General features: G+C 36.4%; 1 protein-coding gene across 1 annotated transcript; it reads left to right on the top strand.

The window, feature by feature from the left end:
• The first annotated feature begins 1,612 nt into the window (after positions 1–1,612).
• LOC143227302 (uncharacterized) lies at positions 1,613–20,318 on the top strand. Its single transcript, XM_076458758.1, has 7 exons — positions 1,613–1,754; positions 7,108–8,244; positions 11,801–11,880; positions 13,772–13,878; positions 15,779–16,044; positions 17,077–17,231; positions 19,517–20,318. Exons 1-7 carry the CDS (start codon positions 1,613–1,615, stop codon positions 19,676–19,678), a joined length of 2,049 nt encoding a protein of 682 aa, XP_076314873.1. The 3' UTR covers positions 19,679–20,318.
• The last annotated feature ends 1,620 nt before the right edge of the window (positions 20,319–21,938 follow it).

Genomic DNA, 21,938 nt, shown 5'->3' with positions numbered 1-21,938 from the left:
ATCCGAGGGTCGCGGGTTCGCGCCCGCGTCGCGCTAAACATGCTCGCCCTCCCAGCCGTGGGGGTGTATAATGTGACGGTCAATCCCACTATTCGTTGGTAAAGAGTAGCCCAAGAGTTGGCGGTGGGTGGTGATGACTAGCTGCCTTCCCTCTAGTCTTACACTGCTAAATTAGGGACGGCTAGCACAGATAGCCCTCGAGTAGCTTTGTGCGAAATTTCCAAACAAACAATGCTGGTTTCAGATGTGAACGACGAGTTATCTCGACAAGATGCACTAATTACATTGATACAGTGTACTACTGTACCTACATTGATGTGATACTACATATTGATACACATTGATACTACATTAATTGCACATTGTACATCTGTCGGTCTTGCGGATCCCCTGGGCGAACTTCGCGGATCCCCAGGGATCCGCGGATCACGGGTTGAAAACCACTGCTTTAGACTGCTGCCTCTCTTGACCGTCTCTAACACTCTGATTTTATAACAATCTTCAGAGAAGAATCGATCTTAGATGACGAAATGTTCGTGTAACATATAATTTTCTAAGCCACCTATAACTGAAACAAAGAGTAGGAGTCTATTGAATTTGCATTAGGAAATCTAACAGATATGTGATCCAATTAGATTGCTGTGGTTCCAGTTTTTTAAGTCATCTTTATCACGAAAACAGTCTTGATTTCTGGAAACTTCTAAATTTTAGGCTTGTGTGTGTCTTTGCCATCTTTAAATTTGTTAAAGGCTTTTAACGGTATTTGTGGATATTTCCAGTTTCCTTTTGCGGACACTGACATTGTCCGGAATATGGTTCTTGTGTGGTATCATGCTCACGGAATATGATTGTTGTGTGGTATAATGCTCACAGAATATGATTGTTGTGTGGTATCATGCTCACGGAACATGGTTGTTGTGTGGTATTATGCTCACGGAATATGGTTGTTGTGTGGTATCATGCTCACGGAATATGGTTGTTGTGTGGTATCATGCTCACGGAATATGGTTGTTGTGTGGTATAATGCTCACGAAATATGGTTGTTGTGTGGTATCATGCTCACGAAATATGATTGTTGTGTGGTATCATGCTCACGGAACATGGTTGTTGTGTGGTATTATGCTCACGGAATATGGTTGTTGTGTGGTATCATGCTCACGAAATATGGTTGTTGTGTGGTATCATGCTCACAGAATATGATTGTTGTGTGGTATCATGCTCACGGAACATGGTTGTTGTGTGGTATTATGCTCACGGAATATGGTTGTTGTGTGGTATCATGCTCACGGAATATGGTTATTGTGTGGTATAATGCTCACGAAATATGGTTGTTGTGTGGTATAATGCTCACGAAATATGATTGTTGTGTGGTGTCATGCTCACGGAACATGGTTGTTGTGTGGTATTATGCTCACGGAATATGGTTGTTGTGTGGTATCATGCTCACGAAATATGGTTGTTGTGTGGTATCATGCTCACGGAATATGATTGTTGTGTGGTATCATGCTCACGGAACATGGTTGTTGTGTGGTATTATGCTCACGGAATATGATTGTTGTGTGGTATCATGCTCACGGAATATGGTTGTTGTGTGGTATCATGGTCACGGAATATGGTTGCTGTGTGGTATCATGCTCACGGAATATGGTTGTTGTGTGGTATCATGCTCACGGAATATGGTTGTTGTGTGGTATCATGGTCACGGAATATGGTTGTTGTGTGGTATCATGCTCACGGAATATGGTTGTTGTGTGGTATCATGCTCACGGAATATTGTTGTTGTGTGGTATCATGCTCACGGAATATTGTTGTTGTGTGGTATCATGCTCACGGAATATGGTTGTTGTGTGGTATCATGCTCACGGAATATGGTTGTTGTGTGGTATCATGCTCACGGAATATTGTTGTTGTGTGGTATCATGCTCACGGAATATGGTTGTTGTGTGGTATCATGTCCATTCCTGTTCTAAACATTCTAGTGTGTACATTTTCTTGCTTCCATTCAGATAATTCAAGGTTTGAGTCCTTTATATCGTTTAATAATCTTGATATCTGAATATTATTTGTATGAAAAAGCTGTTACATGGTCATAACTGCACCCTACACAACATTAGACTTTCTACTGGCTTGGTATTCGCAATGAAGCGCGTATATTGATGATAAACAAGTAACCCTTGATACCAAGGCCCATGTCTGCAACAACCGCTGCTTTAAATCGTTCTAATTGTTATTATAAAATGTAATTGACCATCTCTAATTATTATAGGCCCGGCATGGCCTGGTGGTTAAGGCGCTCGGGTCGTAATCTAAGAGTCTCCGTCACATGCTCCTCCTTTCAGTCGTGGGGGCATTATGATGTGACGGTCAATCCCACTATTCGTTGGTAAAAGAGGAGCCCAAGAGTTAGCGATGGGTGCCTTCCAACTCGTCTTACATTGTTAAATTAGGGACGGCTACAGCAGAGAGCCTTCGTGTAGGTTTGCACGAAATTCAAAAACAAACAAACTAATTATTATATCGACTCAAATTTTCTGGTGTATCAATGGTATCATTCAAACTAGCTGAAATCTTATGGAACGTTGCCTCAATTATTAATCTAAAATGACTTTTTACAACTACAGTTTGGCATTTAATCAAGAATACTTAACATTTATTATTTATTCGACAGAACAAAATGTCGAAATGCAGAGAATATTTAGTCATCTACCGAGATGACATGAATTTTTACCTCCGTAACTTTCCGACAGGTACTCACTGTGAAACTCCTGTACTCTTTAATATTTAACTTCTGTTTTATCCTTTATCATTCAGAGCGTATCCTTTTGTAATTATTTGGTCTGTTGTTCTCGCGTTTAACACTCACACGTGAGAAAAATGTGTTCTATTCAACTGGCATTCTCTAAGTAAATTATGTTTTGTTAACATTAAGGCTTAAATATATACATTCAAACATATGTGATAACGTTAATGTTGAATCTTACATGGTGTTATGTAGTGTGATACAAACGTGATAACGTTAGAGTTAATGTTGAATTTTACATGGTGTGTATGTAGTGTGATACAAATGCGATAACGTTAGAATTAATGTTGAATCTTACATGGTGTGTATGTAGTGTGATACAAATGTGATAACGTTAGAGTTAATGTTGAATTTTACATGGTGCGTATGTAGTGTGATACAAATGTGATAACGTTAGAGTTAATGTTGAATCTTACATGGTGTGTATGTAGTGTGATACAAACGTGATAACGTTAGAGTTAATGTTGAATCTTACATGGTGTGTATGTAGTGTGATACAAACGTGATAACGTTAATGTTGAATCTTACATGGTGTGTATGTAGTGTGATACAAACGTGATAACGTTAATGTTGAATCTTACATGGTGTGTATGTAGTGTGATACAAATGTGATAACGTTAATGTTGAATCTTACATGGTGTGTATGTAGTGTGATACAAACGTGATAACGTTAGATTTAATGTTGAATCTTACATGGTGTGTATGTAGTGTGATACAAACGTGATAACGTTAGAGTTAATGTTGAATCTTACATGGTGTGTATGTAGTGTGATACAAACGTGATAACGTTAGAGTTAATGTTGAATCTTACATGGTGTGTATGTAGTGTGATACAAACGTGATAACGTTAATGTTGAATCTTACATGGTGTGTATGTAGTGTGATACAAATGTGATAACGTTAGAGTTAATGTTGAATCTTACATGGTGTGTATGTAGTGTGATACAAACGTGATAACGTTAGAGTTAATGTTGAATCTTACATGGTGTGTATGTAGTGTGATACAAACGTGATAACGTTAGAGTTAATGTTGAATCTTACATGGTGTGTATGTAGTGTGATACAAACGTGATAACGTTAATGTTGAATCTTACATGGTGTGTATGTAGTGTGATACAAACGTGATAACGTTAATGTTGAATCTTACATGGTGTGTATGTAGTGTGATACAAATGTGATAACGTTAGAGTTAATGTTGAATCTTACATGGTGTGTATGTAGTGTGATACAAACGTGATAACGTTAGAGTTAATGTTGAATCTTACATGGTGTGTATGTAGTGTGATACAAACGTGATAACGTTAGAGTTAATGTTGAATTTTACATGGTGTGTATGTAGTGTGATACAAATGTGATAAATTTAGAGTTAATGTTGAATTTTACATGGTGTGTATGTAGTGTGATACAAACGTGATAACGTTAGAGTTAATGTTGAATCGTACATTGTGTGTATGTATTGTGATACAAACGTGATAACGTTAGAGTTAATGTTGAATCTTACATGGTGTGTATGTAGTGTGATACAAACGTGATAACGTTAGAGTTAATGTTGAATTTTACATGGTGTGTATGTAGTGTGATACAAATGTGATAAATTTAGAGTTAATGTTGAATTTTACATGGTGTGTATGTGAGTGTGATACAAACGTGATAACGTTAGAGTTAATGTTGAATCGTACATTGTGTGTATGTATTGTGATACAAACGTGATAACGTTAGAGTTAATGTTGAATCTTACATGGTGTGTATGTAGTGTGATACAAATGTGATAAATTTAGAGTTAATGTTGAATTTTACATGGTGTGTATGTAGTGTGATACAAGTGTGATAAATTTAGAGTTAATGTTGAATTTTACATGGTGTGTATGTAGTGTGATACAAACGTGATAACGTTAATGTTGAATCTTACATGGTGTGTATGTAGTGTGATACAAATAAGATAACGTTAGAGTTAATGTTGAATCGTACATTGTGTGTATGTATTGTGATACAAACGTGATAACGTTAGAGTTAATGTTGAATCTTACATGGTGTGTATGTAGTGTGATACAATTGTGATAACGTTAGAATTAATGTTGAATTTTACATGGTGTGTATGTAGTGTGATACAAATGTGATAAATTTAGAGTTAATGTTGAATTTTACATGGTGTGTATGTTGTGTGATACAAACGTGATAACGTTAGAGTTAATGTTGAATTTTACATGGTGTGTATGTAGTGTGATACAAATGTGATAAATTTAGAGTTAATGTTGAATTTTACATGGTGTGTATGTAGTGTGATATAAATATGATAACGTTAGAGTTAATGTTGAATCTTACATGGTGTGTATGTAGTGTGATACAAATGTGATAACGTTGAAGTTAATGTTGAATCTTACATGATGTGTATGTGGTGTGGTACAAATGTGATAAATTTAGAGTTAATGTCGAATTTTACATGGTGTGTATGTAGTGTGATACAAGTGTGGTAACGTTAGAGTTAATGTTGAATTTTACATATAGTATCGTGGTACAGACGTGATTATATTTGAGTTAATTTTGAATTTTACATATAGTACTGTGGTACAGACGTGACTCTATTTGAGTTAATGTTGAATCTTACACTGTGATAGAAAGTTAAATAAAGGAGAGAAATGATCAGCTGGTACGTTTCGGACACGAATCTTATGACAACAGTCTAGCTCGACTCACCGTTTGAGTTAACGTTTTCGTAACATCTGGTAAACATGCTATTCTGACAAGTCGCTCTTATTTCGTCTTTTCTCTTCGTGATTATTAGCCAAGTACTGAGACAAGTTTGTTTTACTAAGAAAATCTATGTACGTGAAACTTTGTTATGCCTTTGCATCTCCTTGTCTTATGAGCAAAAAATAATAATTCATTATTTAATCAATGGATTTTCATGTGAGTGAACATTCCTAAAAGTAGCGTCTAATGCAGTCGAGTGCATTCATGCCAAAGGTTTCGGTTTTCTTTCACATGTCTCTTGTTCGATATGCTGTGTAGGTTTTGTAATAATTCTGTCGTGCGAATTTTGGCTCTTAGCTTCGTTTCTTCACGCCTTCAGAACTTTAATCATTCTAGAACATTAAAGTAACTTCAAAATAATTTGTTGTTATTGTTTTATTTTCTAACACGTGTAATAACTGACTCTGAACTCAAAATAACCAGTGTTATCAGAAACAGAGCAGAACAGGTTAAATCACTGCTTCTTTGTTTGTGGTTAAGAGCAAAGCTATACAATGGAGTATTTGTGCTGTAATTACCACAGGCATTGAAACACGAGTCTCAGGGTCTAATCCCTAAAGTTTACCGCTGAGCTACTGGATGCCTAAAGTACAATAATCGTTTTCTACACCGTCCATAAGTTTCACCCAACATCATTTTATAAATTTTGGACTTTCTCTGTTTTGCACATGCTTATAAACTTCTCAGATGCTTAAGAAACTTCTCGCTAAACCCGTTGCAATTATATCTTTATCTTCATTCAATTGTGGCAAAACTCTTTTCGTATCGTTACTTAAATATTAGGCTGAAAATAAAGAGAAATGTCTTGCTACAAACTCGCAAACTTAAAAGCAGTTTTTCGTGAAATTTGAAGAAAAAATGTAACTGTGAAATCCTTTACGAATATGGTTTAATTAAAAATGTGAAAATATGGCAGCATATATAGATGTGGAAAAATTCTTAAAATGTGATATTATGATGGCCTACAAGAAAATGGTGAAATGAAAACGAATAAGAAAATTAGATAAGTTACGTGGGCATCCATTATTGTGTTTTACTTAAGGTTGAGTCACGCAGAGTGTACACTAGTACATATAAATAACACTTAGTTTAACGCTGAGTCATACACCGTGTACACTGATACATATAAATAACATTTGAGGTAACATTGACTCATACAGAGTTTATACTGATACACATAAATAACTCAAGTGAGTAAACATTGAGTCATGCAGAGTGTACACTGATGCATATAAATAACACTTGGTTTAACACTGAGTCATACACCGTGTACACTATTAAATATGTGATAATATTTGAATTATTTTTCAGTTTTACGTACTTAATAGTGGTGTCAAAACTTTAACGACGATTTCGCACTATTTGATGTCAGTTTCAGTAGTCAGAGTTGATGCTGAATGACCAAATTGATTTAGCTCACAAATTAGAACATCATAAAGCTTATTTTGATGCAAGTTTCCGTAGTCAGAGTTGATGCTGAATGATTAAGGTCTGATTCTATATTTAAGAGAGCATTTTTTACGTTAATTTTTACTGTATTTATTTTATTTACTTAGGGAAAACTCTGAACCTTCTTAAGAAAACATGTAAAGACGCCAGTGGTAATTCAGGAGTTTGTATTTTCAAGTGGAACTGCATTAACAAAGATGGCGTATTACTCTCTACTTGTACTAACGGTTTTTTCTATCTCACCTGTTGTAAACTACCGTCATCGAATGTAACGAAGGAACCAATAAAAAATGTAGCATCATCTTCAAGCGGGCATCATTACACGACACATGAACCACTAGATGGCAGTAGTGCTCTATTTAGTCTATTAAGTACAACGCCCACCGTTAGGTGGCCACATACCCAACAAGAGACTTTTAATACCATTTCTAGTCTTGCAAATACTGTAAAACAAAAACCCATTGTCGAGACCCAACATGTTATTAAGAAGGATACTACAAGCCAAGGTCTAGTTTCACTATCTCCAACTCCCTCTCAGTCTGTAGACAATCACCATTTCACCAGTTTCACCCCTCATAACGAAATTTCTGCTCCAAAGACAAGCACTGCTACCGTTTATGATACTACCAATACAATGGTGACAACGTCAAGTGTGAGTCTCGCCTATTCTCGTACATCTACCAAGCCAGAGTTGAACACAAAATTAAACGATTTTAATGTAACTCAAAGTGTTATCAGTAGAAACAATACTGTAGTGGATAATTTAAACCCCTGCGACTCTGACGATAAAGACATAATTGTGGCTTCTAGCACTAGGCTCGAGAACACCGTCACATCTCCAGCTTTTCAAGAGAAAACTATCCCTACATCTTCTACTGACAAGATACTCTCAGCTACACAGATAACGACTTTAACCCCACTTAACCATGATGTTCCAATTGCGGGGGTCCAGTCCATTTTGGATCAGCTAGAAGCAGAAGAAACTCTGGTCGAAGTCAGCACAAAACTAACTTCTGAAAAGTATTACTACGAAACGATCAGCGATACATCAAGACCGCATATAGAAGCAGCAACACAAGTTGATACCAACACCGACGTCAGCACCAAACTTCCCTTTAATTCGGACATTGTGAGTCAAAACACCTCACCAAAGGCAACAAACATTATGAAAGTGACGTCAAGCACTCTTCCAAGTAGAGTAACTCCTTTAATGACAGCCAAGCAACAATGGGACTACAGGAAAGGTAATTACATGTTCAGTGCCTTATATTAGCACGTGGATCACTTGAAAGGTATCGAACCGAAATAAATTACTCACAGCCGTGTTTAGTAAGTTATTGTAAAATATTGTCAAATATGGCAGAAAAAGTCATAAGTTTAACACATACCAGTTCCTCTTTATTGTTAATCAAACTTAACGAATTAAAACACGTTATTAAAATAACAATAGGTAAAACGAAATGATTAATTTTGGACTGAAGTTTGATCATATCAGCCTATCTCCAGATTGAGGACACAAAAGTGAACGATAAGAAGGTGATTATCCCACCAGGTGGTTCTGTCTTATCTAATTCGTTATACAGCTATTGAATATGATCCTGTAACTCTGACATCTTAGGAACTGTCCTGTTATAAATTATCTAGCGTTTGGAAAGAACAGGAAACGCTAGCATGAAAATCGATTTTTTTCCGAAACAGTTTATTAGTTCAGGGCTATTAATTTACACGTGTGGGCACTTAAAATGTTGTTTGAGCCCCTTTCAACGTGCAGGGTGGTCCGGCATTGCCTGGTGATTAAGGCGCTCGAATCGTAATCTGAGGATCGTGGGTTCGAATCCCCGTTGCACCAACATGCTCGCCCTTTCAGCCGTGCGGGCACTATATAATGTGACGGTCAATCCTACTATTCGTTGGTGAAAGAATAGCCCGAGATTTGTCAGTGGGTGGTGATAACTAGCTGTCTTCTCTCTAGTCTTACACTGCCTAATTAGGGACGGCTAGGGTAGATAGCCCTCGTGTAGCTTTGCGTGAATTAAAAAGCAAACAAACAGTCAACGTGCAGGGAAAACTACAAAGGCCTTAGGGGTGAGACAGAAAAGATTCGAATGACGACCCCATGGCACTCTTTGTGGGACATAAGGTAGATGCAAGTTTTGGTGACAACCAGTTTTGCGCCTCGCCAATTATTAAAATATATAACACATGAGGCAGAATTATTACCCTTGGGATAACCAGACGAGGGGGTAGAGGCGAGAAGGCCTAACCAACCTATGTCATTTCCTTGGACATCTAAGTGACTATAACAAATCTGGTGACAATTGTTCCATCACTTTGCCAACTATAAACGAACAGATACACACAGACTTTTGTCAATTGATGGTGCAGATGAAAAATATGACAATTCTTTTTCGACACATCTTAATATTTTTAGAAAGAAATTATATTATACATTGTCATTTGCACTAGTAGAATACAATTACAGATTTCCACTTATCGACGTGTCGACATTTCTGTTCAATTGCATTCTGCCCCCTAATGGCATAGCGGTATGTCTGCGGACTCACACATCTAGAAACCGGGTTTTGATGCTCGTGGTGAGCACAGCACAGATAGCACATTGTGTAGCTTGCAAGGTGATTAATTCCAGTGAAAGTAAAGGTCAGATACCTTCAATTACAATATATTAAATTGTCATCTAAAAAAAGGCCCGCCATGGCCAGGTGGTTAAGGCACTCGACTGGTAATCCTAGAATCGCGAATTCTAATCTCCGTCACACCAAAATCATATTCGCCCTTTCAACCGTGAGGACGTTATAATGTGACGGTCATATTCGTTGGTAAAAGAGTAGCCCAAGAGCTGGCGGTGGATGGTGATGACTAGCTGGCTTCCCTCTAGCCTTACACTGCTAATCTAGAGACGGCTGGCAGAGATAGCCCTCGTGTAGCTTTGGACGAAATTCAAAACAAACCAAACCAATCTAAAAAAAAAAAAAAATCGCCTCCCACTGGCACACCAGTATGTCTGCAGGCTTACAACGCTAGAAATTGGTTTTCGATAGTGATAGTGGGCAGAGCACAGATAGCCTATTGTGTAGCTTTGTGCTTAACTTCAAACAACCTTGTATTTTAACCTGTCGAGGTTCTGGCTGTAAGCTAGGACGTTTGACTCGTTATCTGTGGGTCCCGAGATCGCAACCCAGCACCGTACATTTCCTTCCCTTCAAGTGTGGAAGAGCCATTATGTGGATATTAATCCCACTATTAGTTGGTAAAAAGAACCCAAGAGTTGGCCATGAGTGCTATCGACTGGTCACGTCTCTGTGGTCAGTAGTTCAAAACTAGGGAATGTGACAGATAGTTTTAGTGGCTTTGCCTTAAGCGAACAAATAATTAATTAATCCATCTTCCATTTTTATATAGTCCTGCAAATCCAAACATTTTCCGTTACTAACGTTGTTAACTACGGGAAAAAAATAAAACAGCAACAAGAAAACGTTAATTTGTAAAAAAGTACCGAGTACAGAGAGTCCATTGTACAGCCTTGTCCTAAACTTCAAATAAACACAAATATTTACATTTCAGCCGAAATTTCTTTTGATACTCTAGTTATCGAAAACATTATTTAAGAAGTTTAAAGAAAAGGTTAAATCCAAGGTTAAAGGTTAAAAGGTTAAAACAACATCCAATTTCTCTTTCGGTTTGTTATTGTCCAAAGATATCTTAATCCTGCTATTTTTGGAACAAAATTACCACGAGAGAATCTGAATGAATCTCATATTTATCCATGCATTTAGTTTTATAAAACTACCTTTTAGGGACTCCAGCGGGTTCCTCACGGGTACAGCGGTAAATCTACGGATTTACAACGCTAAAATCAAGGATTCGATTCCCCTCCGTGTACTCAGCAGATAGCCCAGTGTAGCTTTGCTATAAGAAAATCAAACAAACAAGTTTTCCAGTGGCTCGTTGAAGCCCTTTTATTGTTGTTTTGTTTTTAAGTTCTGTATTTGAAAGCATTTCTAGGGCATTTCTCTCTCTTTCCTAATTGAGGATTATTCAGCTTTGATGTTCTCTTTTTAAAAAGGAAAATACTGGGCTTATTAAAAGTGCATCACTATAAAAATGGATTTGGATTTTTTAAAATAAGAAGACACCTTATTAGCATGTGGGTTAAACCAGTCAAATCAGAGACTTCCTGGAATTTAGGCTTAGATGTTCCAAAATGAGCATATGAAAACCAGTCAGTCAACATCATAATCTTAGGTTTGTCCGGTTCTTTGAACTTAATCGTGGCATTGTCTGTTACTTTTATAACACACCCACTGTGCAGTTAAGGCTGCGTCACATCTCGATTCCTAAACCCACAAGCTGATATGGAACCATTACCCTGCGCCTGACCCTTAAAACGTACTATGAATATTTTTCAGATATTTGTGGGAATGTTTTCTTATTCGACTCAATGATATTAAGATACAAACAAAAGATAGAAGTTATATAAAAAAGGAAGTGATTATTCTTTTAACCATCAATAACGATGTAAAATAGTTTAGAACTAATCCTCATCTTATGCTATTTAGGTTCCAACATTTTCAGAAACAGAAAATCATTGTGGTAACCATATAGTATTATAGTTTTAGTTGTGCAAGTTACACTGATCAACAAGTTCTTGAACAGTACTTGGTAACACATTGTTTAACAAAGGCATAAAGTCTTGGAAATTAAGTGAATACGGTTAGAATATCTTGATACTTAACTACTAACAGCTTATTTCACTGCTCACTTTTTTTTTATCCCTTTTAGACTGTGGGGTCAGGTCGTTAAGGCCGTACGGTAGAATTGTTGGAGGTCGTAACGCTTACTTTGGAGAGTGGCCTTGGCAAGTAAGTGGTGTCCGTATGGCAGAATTGTTAGTGGTCATAACACTTATTTCAGGAAGTAGCCATGACAGGTAAGTGGTGTACAGATGATAGAATTGTTACTAGTTATAACACTTATTTCAGGAAGTAGCCATGACAGGTAAGTGGTGTCCAGATGATAGAATTGTTACTAGTTATAACACTTATTTCAGGAAGTAACCATGACAGGTAAGTGGTGTCCAGATGATAGAATTGTTAGTGGTTATAACACTTATTTCAGGAAGTAGCCATGACAGGTAAGTGGTGTCCAGATGATAGAATTGTTAGTGGTCATAACACTTATTTCAGGAAGTAGCCATGACAGGTAAGTGGTGTCCAGATGATAGAATTGTTAGTGGTCATAACACTTATTTCAGGATGTAGCCATGACAGGTAAGTGGTGTACAGATGATAGAATTGTTACTAGTTATAACACTTATTTCAGGAAGTAGCCATGACAGGTAAGTGGTGTCCAGATGATAGAATTGTTACTAGTTATAACACTTATTTCAGGAAGTAGCCATGACAGGTAAGTGGTGTCCAGATGATAGAATTGTTACTAGTTATAACACTTATTTCAGGAAGTAGCCATGACAGGTAAGTGGTGTCCAGATGATAGAATTGTTACTAGTTATAACACTTATTTCAGGAAGTAGTCATGACAGGTAAGTGGTGTCCAGATTGTACAATTATTAGTGGTCATAACGCTTATTTCAGAAAGTGGCCATGACAGGTGAGTGGTATCCAGATGGTAGAACTGTTAGTGAAAATAACGCTTATTTCAGAAAGTGGCCATGACAGATGAGTGATTTAATATGAATTATAGTGTTTGTAATTATACTTGTAATAAGATATTAGTATTAAGCCTATTATATTTTCAAGCCCTATAATCTTTATCTAATACCCTAGGGATTTTCATGAATGTACAGTAATAATATTTTACATTTATTCTGTTTGTTTCACTTAGTACATATCTCTTCAGGCTAATTGTAATACAAGTACAAGTTAAAAAGCTCAGGACTGAGGGTAACACGTCAACGATAAATATGTCGTGAATACTTACATGGCGATGAAAATAACAAGGTTTTAATACGAGAACTTGTTTGTTTGTTTGATGAATTTCGCACAAAACTAGCCTTCCTTACTTTTGAAGTGATAGACTAAAAGCAAAAGAGTTATTCGACACTGTCCACTGCCAACTTATTTCCATAAAACGGTAGGATTGACTGTCACATTATGACGGCCCAACAACTAAAAGGACGAGTGTGTTTAGTGACGGACTGTGAGCACGTGACTCGCACACTGCGAGTAGAGAGTCATAACTAATAAGACATGAAAGGCGAGATACAAAAGCATCACTTTTAGTATTACGTTCAATACTTTAGCACAAAAATACGCGAAGTACTACCTACACATGGCCGTCCCTAATACTGAACTGCAACAGTACAGTGAAAGCGGCTAGCGCCCCCCGCCAACTGTTGAGCTTTATGTAGTCTGACCGAATAGTGCGATTTGACCGTTACTCACATCTCCAACGTGCGGAGTGCGTTTTTGCACAAACGCAATGCGAACACTCGGATTGACAGTCCAGACATACCAACTGCTAAGACTAAGCTCGATAAACATGTTAAAATCATGTTGAGATCAAACCGAGAATAACAATGCTAAAAGAGGTTATAAGAGGAACAGCCGCTTTTTTGAAGCAATAACTTCGCCGCTAGGTGTTCTAGATTTTAATTTTTAAGACCTACAATTCAGTAGCTGCGACAGCGCAGATTACAGTAGCTATTTATCTTTAAACCTACAGGTTAATAGTGATAACATATACTATACGTATATTGTAATATACAATATTGTAATCATGGTTATTGTGTAGGTGCTTTTGAAGGAATCAACTTGGCTGGGACTGTTTCTAAAGAATAAATGTGGAGGTGTCTTACTAAATTCCAAATACGTGATAACAGCAGCTCACTGCCAACCAGGGTAAGTACTACTTTGTTATTATTATATTTAACGTGATAACAGCAGCTCACTGCCAACCAGGGTAAGTACTACTTTGTTATTATTATATTTAACGTGATAACAGCAGCTCACTGCCAACCAGGGTAAGTACTACTTTGTTATTATTATATTTAATGGCATGGCTAGGTGGTTAAGGAACTCGACTTTTAATCTGAGGGTCCCAGGTTCGAATCCCAGTCACACCAAACACCTTTTCAGCCGGGGGGACGTTATAATGGTACGGTCAATCCCACTATTCGTTGGTAAAAATGTAGCTCATGAGCTGGCGGTGAGTGGTGATGACTAGCCGTCTTCCTTCTAGTTTTACACTGCTAAATTAGGGACGGCTTGCGCAGATAGCCCTCGTGTGACTTTGTGCGAAACAAACTACTTTTTTTCGCGTAGTAAACGTGTCCTACACAACCTGTGGTTTCGATAACATCTTTTGTTTGGATGTTTTGATACATCAGAGTACTAGCGGAGTAAACATCCAACTGAACGAAATATTTTACTTGTTTCAAGTGTAAAAGAACCGGATGTGTAGAACAAAGCCTGAGATTTGAAAATGTACTGAATTATTTATACACATAGTATGTAATGTGTCGTAAGTTCAATGGAATGATATAGGGGCTCTATCCCCAGAGGCGCAGCTTCAGACAAGTCTGAAGGCGATACTCGTGGTATGTCTACCACAAAGAGCCCATTACGCAGTTTTGTGCATAACTGAAAACAAACAAAAATAATGTGAGTCTTTCAAAACAATCAACTAATAAAAAGTAATATTACGTATTTGGCAACTTGTACTTTCCTAACATGTTACGTTTATCTAAAGAATAAGGCGCCCCACTCGGAAGGTTGATACAACATTTAAATATTTCCGAAAATGTACTCTATGCCTAAATGACATTTTATGGGCGTGTACGAAATTGTTAAAGAAGTTGTGCTTTTTTTCGTAATACACCTTAATAGATTGCTACCATTCACCAAATGTACCTGTTTAAGATAAACAGCCATACAGTTTTTCAAACCCGAGATGTAACTATTAAGCAAGTTAACTGATATAAAAGGCCTGGCATGGCCTAGCGCGTTAAGGCGTGCACTTCGTAATCTGAGGGTCGCGGGTAGTCGCATAAACATGCTCGCCCAGGTTTATAATGTGACGGTCAATCCCACTATTCGTTGGTAAAGAGTAGCCCAAGAGTTGGCGATGGGTGGTGATGATAGCTGCCTTCCCTCTGGTCTTACACTGCTAAATTAGAGACGGCTAGCACAGATAGCCCTCGAGTAGCTTTGTGCGAAATTCCAAAACAAACAAACATACTAATATAAATCAGAACTAATAAGTAATCGATAGATTAACGAATCTAGTTACGATTACAAAACTACACAAGAGGTGAATAAGGCCTATAATGATAAGAATACCTTGCCTCTTCATTTGGGTGCACTCGCTATTATCGATAATGTCGGCCATAATCCCAATAATATCACCCGAGGTTCGGCTAGCTTAGGAATTTTAGGTTAGTCCTACATTTACGAAGACTTTAGTTAGACTCTTGTTCTTATATATCATCACCATTCTATTTATATCTGTACTGAAAATACAATAATGTATTTTCTATTAATATTCCTACTGCTAAAATTATTTAAAATTAGTTATGTTTAAATAATATTAGATACGGCAGAAATGTTTTATGTTACTTATGAGCCTTTTTTAAAAAAAAACACGTTTAATTATCTAACTAAATATTTAGTGCCATCATAGAAAGTGAAATTTTGTGTTCCGGCATGCGTTTTATAATTATATAAATAAATGGTGTTTTACCTTAACACTTTCACAAATATTAGATTATTCTATGATCGTGAAACACAACTTACTTTTCAGGGTTCTAGCTTCTCTTGTGGTTGTGTTAGGAGAACACGATTTCGGAGGTGATTTTGAATCTTTGAAACCTGTGGTGAAAAATGTGAAGAAAATTATCGTTCACAGAAATTTCAACACGCAATCGTTTGAAAATGATTTAGCACTTCTGGAACTGGAGACACCAGTCAGGTTTCAGCCTCACATCGTCCCAATCTGTCTTCCTGAGAGTGGAGATGACTTTACTGGGAAGACAGCTTTTGTCTCAGGCTGGGGAAAGCTCTTCCATGGTAATTGCAGATTTAGTATTATAAAGATAGGTCTTGCCATACGTAACAAGCTGAGACTTCACAGAAGAGACATCTTTTGTATCAAGATGAGGAAAAGACTTCCATGGTGATTTCAGTTTTAACATATAACATAATGTTTAGTTTCAGCATTACAAAGATAAGTCTCGTTACACACAACGAGATAAGAGAACTTCACAGAGGAGACAACTTTTGTAACAGGCTGAATGAAGGACTTCCATGGTGATTTCAGTTTTAACATATAACATAATGTTTAGTTTTAGCATTACAAAGATAAGTCTCGTTACACGCAACGAGATGAGAGAACTTCACAGAGGAGACAGTTTTTGTATCAGGCTGGATGAAGGACTTCCATGGTGATTTTAGTTTTAATATTACAAAGACGAGTCTTGTCACAGTAAACAAAAATTTCTGTCTCAGTTTTGTTTTAGGGTGAACTGAACAGGAAATCTTAAACAGACTGAATTTAAATTAACGTTACAACAGACGTCACAGTTGGTTATGGGAAGACCTCACAGGCATGTTGCACGTTTATAGAATTCTGTGTTGAACGTCGTTAATGTCTGTGAATTATGTTTATGTTTATATATACATATATATCCGTTACTTGGATAAATAATGATTAGTTCTATAGATTTTGTCAGACAAAACTACATATGTAATACCTAAAACTTTACTAATCATTCTGCTTGGGTACACTTCTGCAGTTAAAGTTGTTCCTTGTCATGAAAATATATGTATTTTTGTATGTTGAGATGTAGTGTCACGCCATGAAAGTATCCGTGTTTTCTATTATTATATGTAATGTCACCTCTTGGAATTATCTGTTTTCTGTTTAGATGTAGTGTCACGCCTTGTAAAATATCCGTGTTTTCTATTATTATATGTAACGTCACGTCGTGAAAATAATATCAGAATTTTCAATATTACATGTGGTGTTTTCTTTTCATTTGACTTTGAAGTAGCCATGATTAACATACAATATTTCATTATATGATAATTTTAAATATTTAGATGGTCCTGTTCCAAAACGTTTACAGTACGTAAAAGTACCAATAATTGGAAACAGTAAGTGTCAAGAAATGTTCCTTCATAGTGGCCACGACAAAATAATAAAGAACACTTTTATTTGTGCTGGATACGAGACAGGAGGACAGGACTCTTGTGAAGTAAGTTCTGTTTAAATATTTTTGTCTTTTTTGTGTCAAAGACATCCATTAAATACCTTGTGTTTCAAGTAGTCGTCCATATTTGTATCCTCGTCCTCAGACCTTCAAAAATAAACTGAGAAACGCTCACTGATAAATCAGAAAACACAACGTTTAATATATGAATACCATTCTCAACTCAACAGTTCTGTTTATTTTTGATGACGAGAAACCCATTTGAAGTAAAAAATATATATATCAGAACAGGTGGTATGAGTATTAACACTTTTATTGATAACAACGTTTCGACATTGTTGGGTTATCTTCAGGTTAAGATGACCTAGGAAGGTCGAAACGTTGTTCTCTACTTATCAATAAAAGTGTTGTTACTTATACCAGCCGTTCTGAGAAACAGTTCTGTTTTTTTGTAAAACTTAAACGTTGCTGTACACCAGAGGTTCCGGAGGTTTAGTACCCTGCGAACTCCCCTCATGAAAATATCAAATCTCACTAATCCCCTTCTAAAGATAAGTATTTTCCATACATTGATCTCGGAAACATAAAATTTGTTTTCCTTACGACACATTTATTACACACTATTTATTATTAATTTTATTACATTATGTTTGTTTTGGAATTTCGCACAAAGCTACACGAGAGCTATCTGCACTAGCCGTACCTAATTTTGCAGTGTAAGACTAAAGGGAAGGCAGCTATTCATCACCGCCAACCGCCAACTCTTGGGCTACTCTTTTACCAACGAATAGTAGGATTGACTGTCAGATTATAACGTCCCCACGGCTGAAAGGGCGAGCATGTTTGGCGCGACAGAGATTCGAATGCCTTATTCCACCTGGCCATGCCGGGCCTTTACATTATGAAAACAACTATAGCCTTCCAGGATTTCACTTTCGTAACTCGTATCACACTCGTTAAGCCTAAACGTGTTTTTCATTTTAGCACTAAAAACAACACTTACAGTCGATTTCATTTTAAAAACACTCAGAAATACGCACCTTCCCTCACCTTTCAATTTCTCATGAAGAGTCTTATGTTAAAGTTATAATCTAATCGGTGGAATGGCTGTTTTTCGAAACCCCTCAAAAACATTTCGTGAATCCCCAAAGGGTTTGCGAACTATTGTCGTATATTGAGGCTAGCTTCGGAAAAACGACAACTGTCCGCAGTCAGAAATCGTGTGTCTTATAATAATAAGGGAAGTAGGCTACCAATGCTAACGTCTACTTGATGTACTAAGCTTTCAGTGAGCTCCGCCATTTACATATTAATTGAACAAATATTCTGAAGTCCTCTAATGCTGTTACTCAGTGATAAATATACTATTTCTTTAATATTTTATTATTTCGTTTATTCATAAACATTCGTTTTTTATTGTGTTATGTGAAATTCACTGGTACAAAATTGACAGTGTTAAAACAGCAGCACATGTTGAATAAAGATGTTATTTGCCTCTGACGCTAGACAGTAAGGATGACTTATGAGTTTTCTTTGGTCAAAAAACGTACCAGGGAGAATTGGGGAAAAAAAAAACAGTCATATTATTCTGAGTTTACGTTTTACAAAGAAGTTTCTTATATGACATTAATTCAAGCTGACATCTAGTACTGTTGTATTCCCAAAGCAAAGATATACTATATTGTTTATTTATTGCTACTTTTAATAACACTATTGGTTTTAGTATTTATTACATTAAATAGCATTAATTTTTTATTTATTGTTTATTAATGTTTTTATTTTTACATATTGTTTATTATTATGTGGTTTTATTATAAAGATTATTTTGTATTGTTAATTTAATATATATGATCTAGAACTAACCTAAGTCTCCTAAGCTGAATATATCGTGAGATATTACTGGGATTATGACCGAAAATACCGCTAGCATCGATGGTACCCAAATGATCCATTATAATATATATAAGCAGAAACGTAAGAAAAGTACAGTTAATTAGTTATTCTGATTATTAGGTTAATTTACAATATCAGTTTATACACACAACTTGCTCTAATCGGAAGTTCATATTAATAAATAGGTTTACAACATTCAAATAAAACGTTGATTTATGGTACTTAAAACTTCTATTTTATAACATTTCTGTGTTTTGTTTACCACATTTTTAAGTTGTGTTCAGTATTCTATTTATTGAAAGTATTCACGGACTGACGTGCGATATTTTTTACCTTGAGTACATGCAAGATACAACCATACTTCAAAGTTATACTGACGATAATATATCTAACATAAAATTAAACGTTTTTATGCATCTCTGACCTTTTATTCCAAGGGCGATTCTGGAGGACCGTTGATGACACAGAAGGACGATGGACGTTGGATGCTCATTGGAACAGTTTCTCATGGCATCAAATGCGCAGGCCCCAACCTGCCTGGTGTCTACATGAAAATAACAGCCTACAAACTCTGGATCGAGAGTGTGATCAATCCTTGACCTTGCTTAATACTTATACCATCAATATGCTTTGATTGGATAATACTGTTAGCACGAGAGTGTGATGTGATAACTGATAGGAATACGTTTAGAAAGTTCCAAACCAATCGATGTGGAATAGATAGCCAAGACGTTTTCACAATTAGCAAAACCCTTCTGAGTAATTGATAACGAAAACCAAAAACCAAAATGGCACGTTTCACCAGCTTCTTCTGTGTACACTAGGCAATAATTTAACGAGACCCCCCTAGAATTAGTTTCTAGGGATTTATTTGTTCTTTAATCGAATCTCTAGAGGGAGTTGTGTTCTGATTTTAATGTATTCTCAGTGAAAAATGTACTTTTTCTCACACATTGTTAAGTTCTTAAAAATCGTTAGAGATTCAAAGCGTGTTTGTTCTGCCTTTTCTGTAGAATAAATTAAATCTACGGTTCTGCAACACAGGTCTCACCCTTCTGTTAGTCAGTAAATGTGCACGTATATGTGCACGTTAATTGTAAATCCTAGAAATATAATCACTCATTAACGATACCCATGTACTTGATAATGTCCCCAAAATATAGAATTTTGTCTCAAAAACGACTGTAATATTCTTAATATTTTCAGATATTTTTTTTATTTAGCAGCGTCAACGAAACTGAAATATATGTTTTATTTTTTCCTGTGTATTTAAGATGTATAATAAAGAACTTCACGCATTTCCTTTTTCCGTTTACATCATAACTTCCCAATACGGACTCGCCTACCAAGAAGATGCACAGGAGTATTTCTGCGGACTTACAACGTTAGAAACCGAGTTTCGATACCCGTGGTGGCCAGAGCACAGAAAGTTCAATGCGTAGCTATGTGTTTGGCTACAAATAACCAACCAATGATACGGATTTTTGAAACACTGTGGTGCATTATTGACTTCAAACATTTGGAGTATAAGTTAAATAAACATGTCTTTTTTTAGAGCAAAGCCATATTTGGATATATGCTATGTTTGCCTAGGATAATCGAACTCCGAATTTCAGCGTCTTAAGCCCGTAGACTTACCGATGTACCACCGGGGAAGGACTTACAGAAAACATGAGCAAGTTTTGTCTCAATCATACAGACAAAAACATATGTTATAAAATTCATAAGTTTTGTCTCAATCATACCCGGAAATGCACAATGATGTATCAACCTCCCTTAAAATTACAGTTTCAATTAGCTCGATAAACTTGTCTAAAGTTTGATTAGTCAGGAAAAATATAATTTCCTAGGCTGATAAATAATTAAATCTAGGTTTATTTATTGTTGTTTTTGGCCCGGCATGGCCAGGTGGTTAAGACACTCGACCCGTAATCAGAGGGTCGCGGGTTCGAATCCCCGTCACACCACACATGCTCGCCCTTTCAGCCGTGAGAACATTATAATGTGATGGTCAATCCCACTATTCGGTGGTAAAAGAGTAGCCCAAGAGTTAGCGGTGGGTGGTGATTACTAGCTTAGGGACGACTAGCGCAAATAGCCCTCGTGTAGCTTTGCTCGAAATTCAAACCAAACAAGTTGTTTGTTTTATTTTTACACACGATTTATGTAGCTATGATTATTCTAATAAATGGAAACAGGCGTTACTCGGAAATGAACTTTGAACGTTTCAAGGTAGTTGAAATAATAGAAAATTGATAAAGGTTTTTTTTATATCTCTTATATAAAACCTGCTTATAACCACTAAGAAAAAGACATAAATGTCTGCTATTCTTGTATTCTCAATATGGCTGGTATAGGTATTGAAACTTTAATTAAAATAAAGTACAGAACAATGTTTTGATCTTCTCAAATCATCTTCAGATTAAAAAAAGAAAGTTGGCAGACGATCGTTAATGAATGAAGTTTTTATGAAATGTATAATTGTCTTTGGTGGGTTTTTTTCCCTCAATTTTGTAATCATGGAGTTTCATCAGGTACCGACAGTTTGACGTGTTAATATTTTCAAGGTTAAGTATCAAAATCGGATTCAATAATTGAGAAAGAAATGACATAAATAAGTGGTTTTTTTTTTCTAGCCCTCGAGATAAAGAACTGTTAATTACACGTACACATCTGTTTCTTGGATTCGGATCAAGAATTAAAGTCAGTTTCATGTTGAACGTTTATACCAAAATCAGTACAGGAGGTAGATCTGACCTAATGGTTACCGTATCAGTCTGCGCAACCAAAGGTCTGAGGTTCAAGAAATGAAGCTACTGAACACGCCCCAACTTTCAGATGTGATTCCATTATAAAGAT

Source organism: Tachypleus tridentatus, chromosome 9 (assembly GCF_004210375.1).
Source record: "Tachypleus tridentatus isolate NWPU-2018 chromosome 9, ASM421037v1, whole genome shotgun sequence".
In the NCBI taxonomy this organism is placed as follows: Eukaryota; Metazoa; Arthropoda; class Merostomata; order Xiphosura; family Limulidae; genus Tachypleus; species Tachypleus tridentatus.
This window is presented reverse-complemented; position numbering and strand designations above follow the sequence as displayed.

What these genes read in the sequence shown, in the direction of transcription:
- LOC143227302 (XM_076458758.1), top strand. Translation starts at nt 1,613, where the DNA reads ATGGTTGCTGTGTGGTATCATGCTCACGGAATATGGTTGTTGTGTGGT. An exon ending in TTGGAGAGTGGCCTTGGCAA is followed by an intron (nt 11,881 to 13,771) that starts GTAAGTGGTGTC and finishes GTTATTGTGTAG; the next exon opens with GTGCTTTTGAAGGAATCAAC. An exon ending in CTGGGGAAAGCTCTTCCATG is followed by an intron (nt 16,045 to 17,076) that starts GTAATTGCAGAT and finishes TTAAATATTTAG; the next exon opens with ATGGTCCTGTTCCAAAACGT.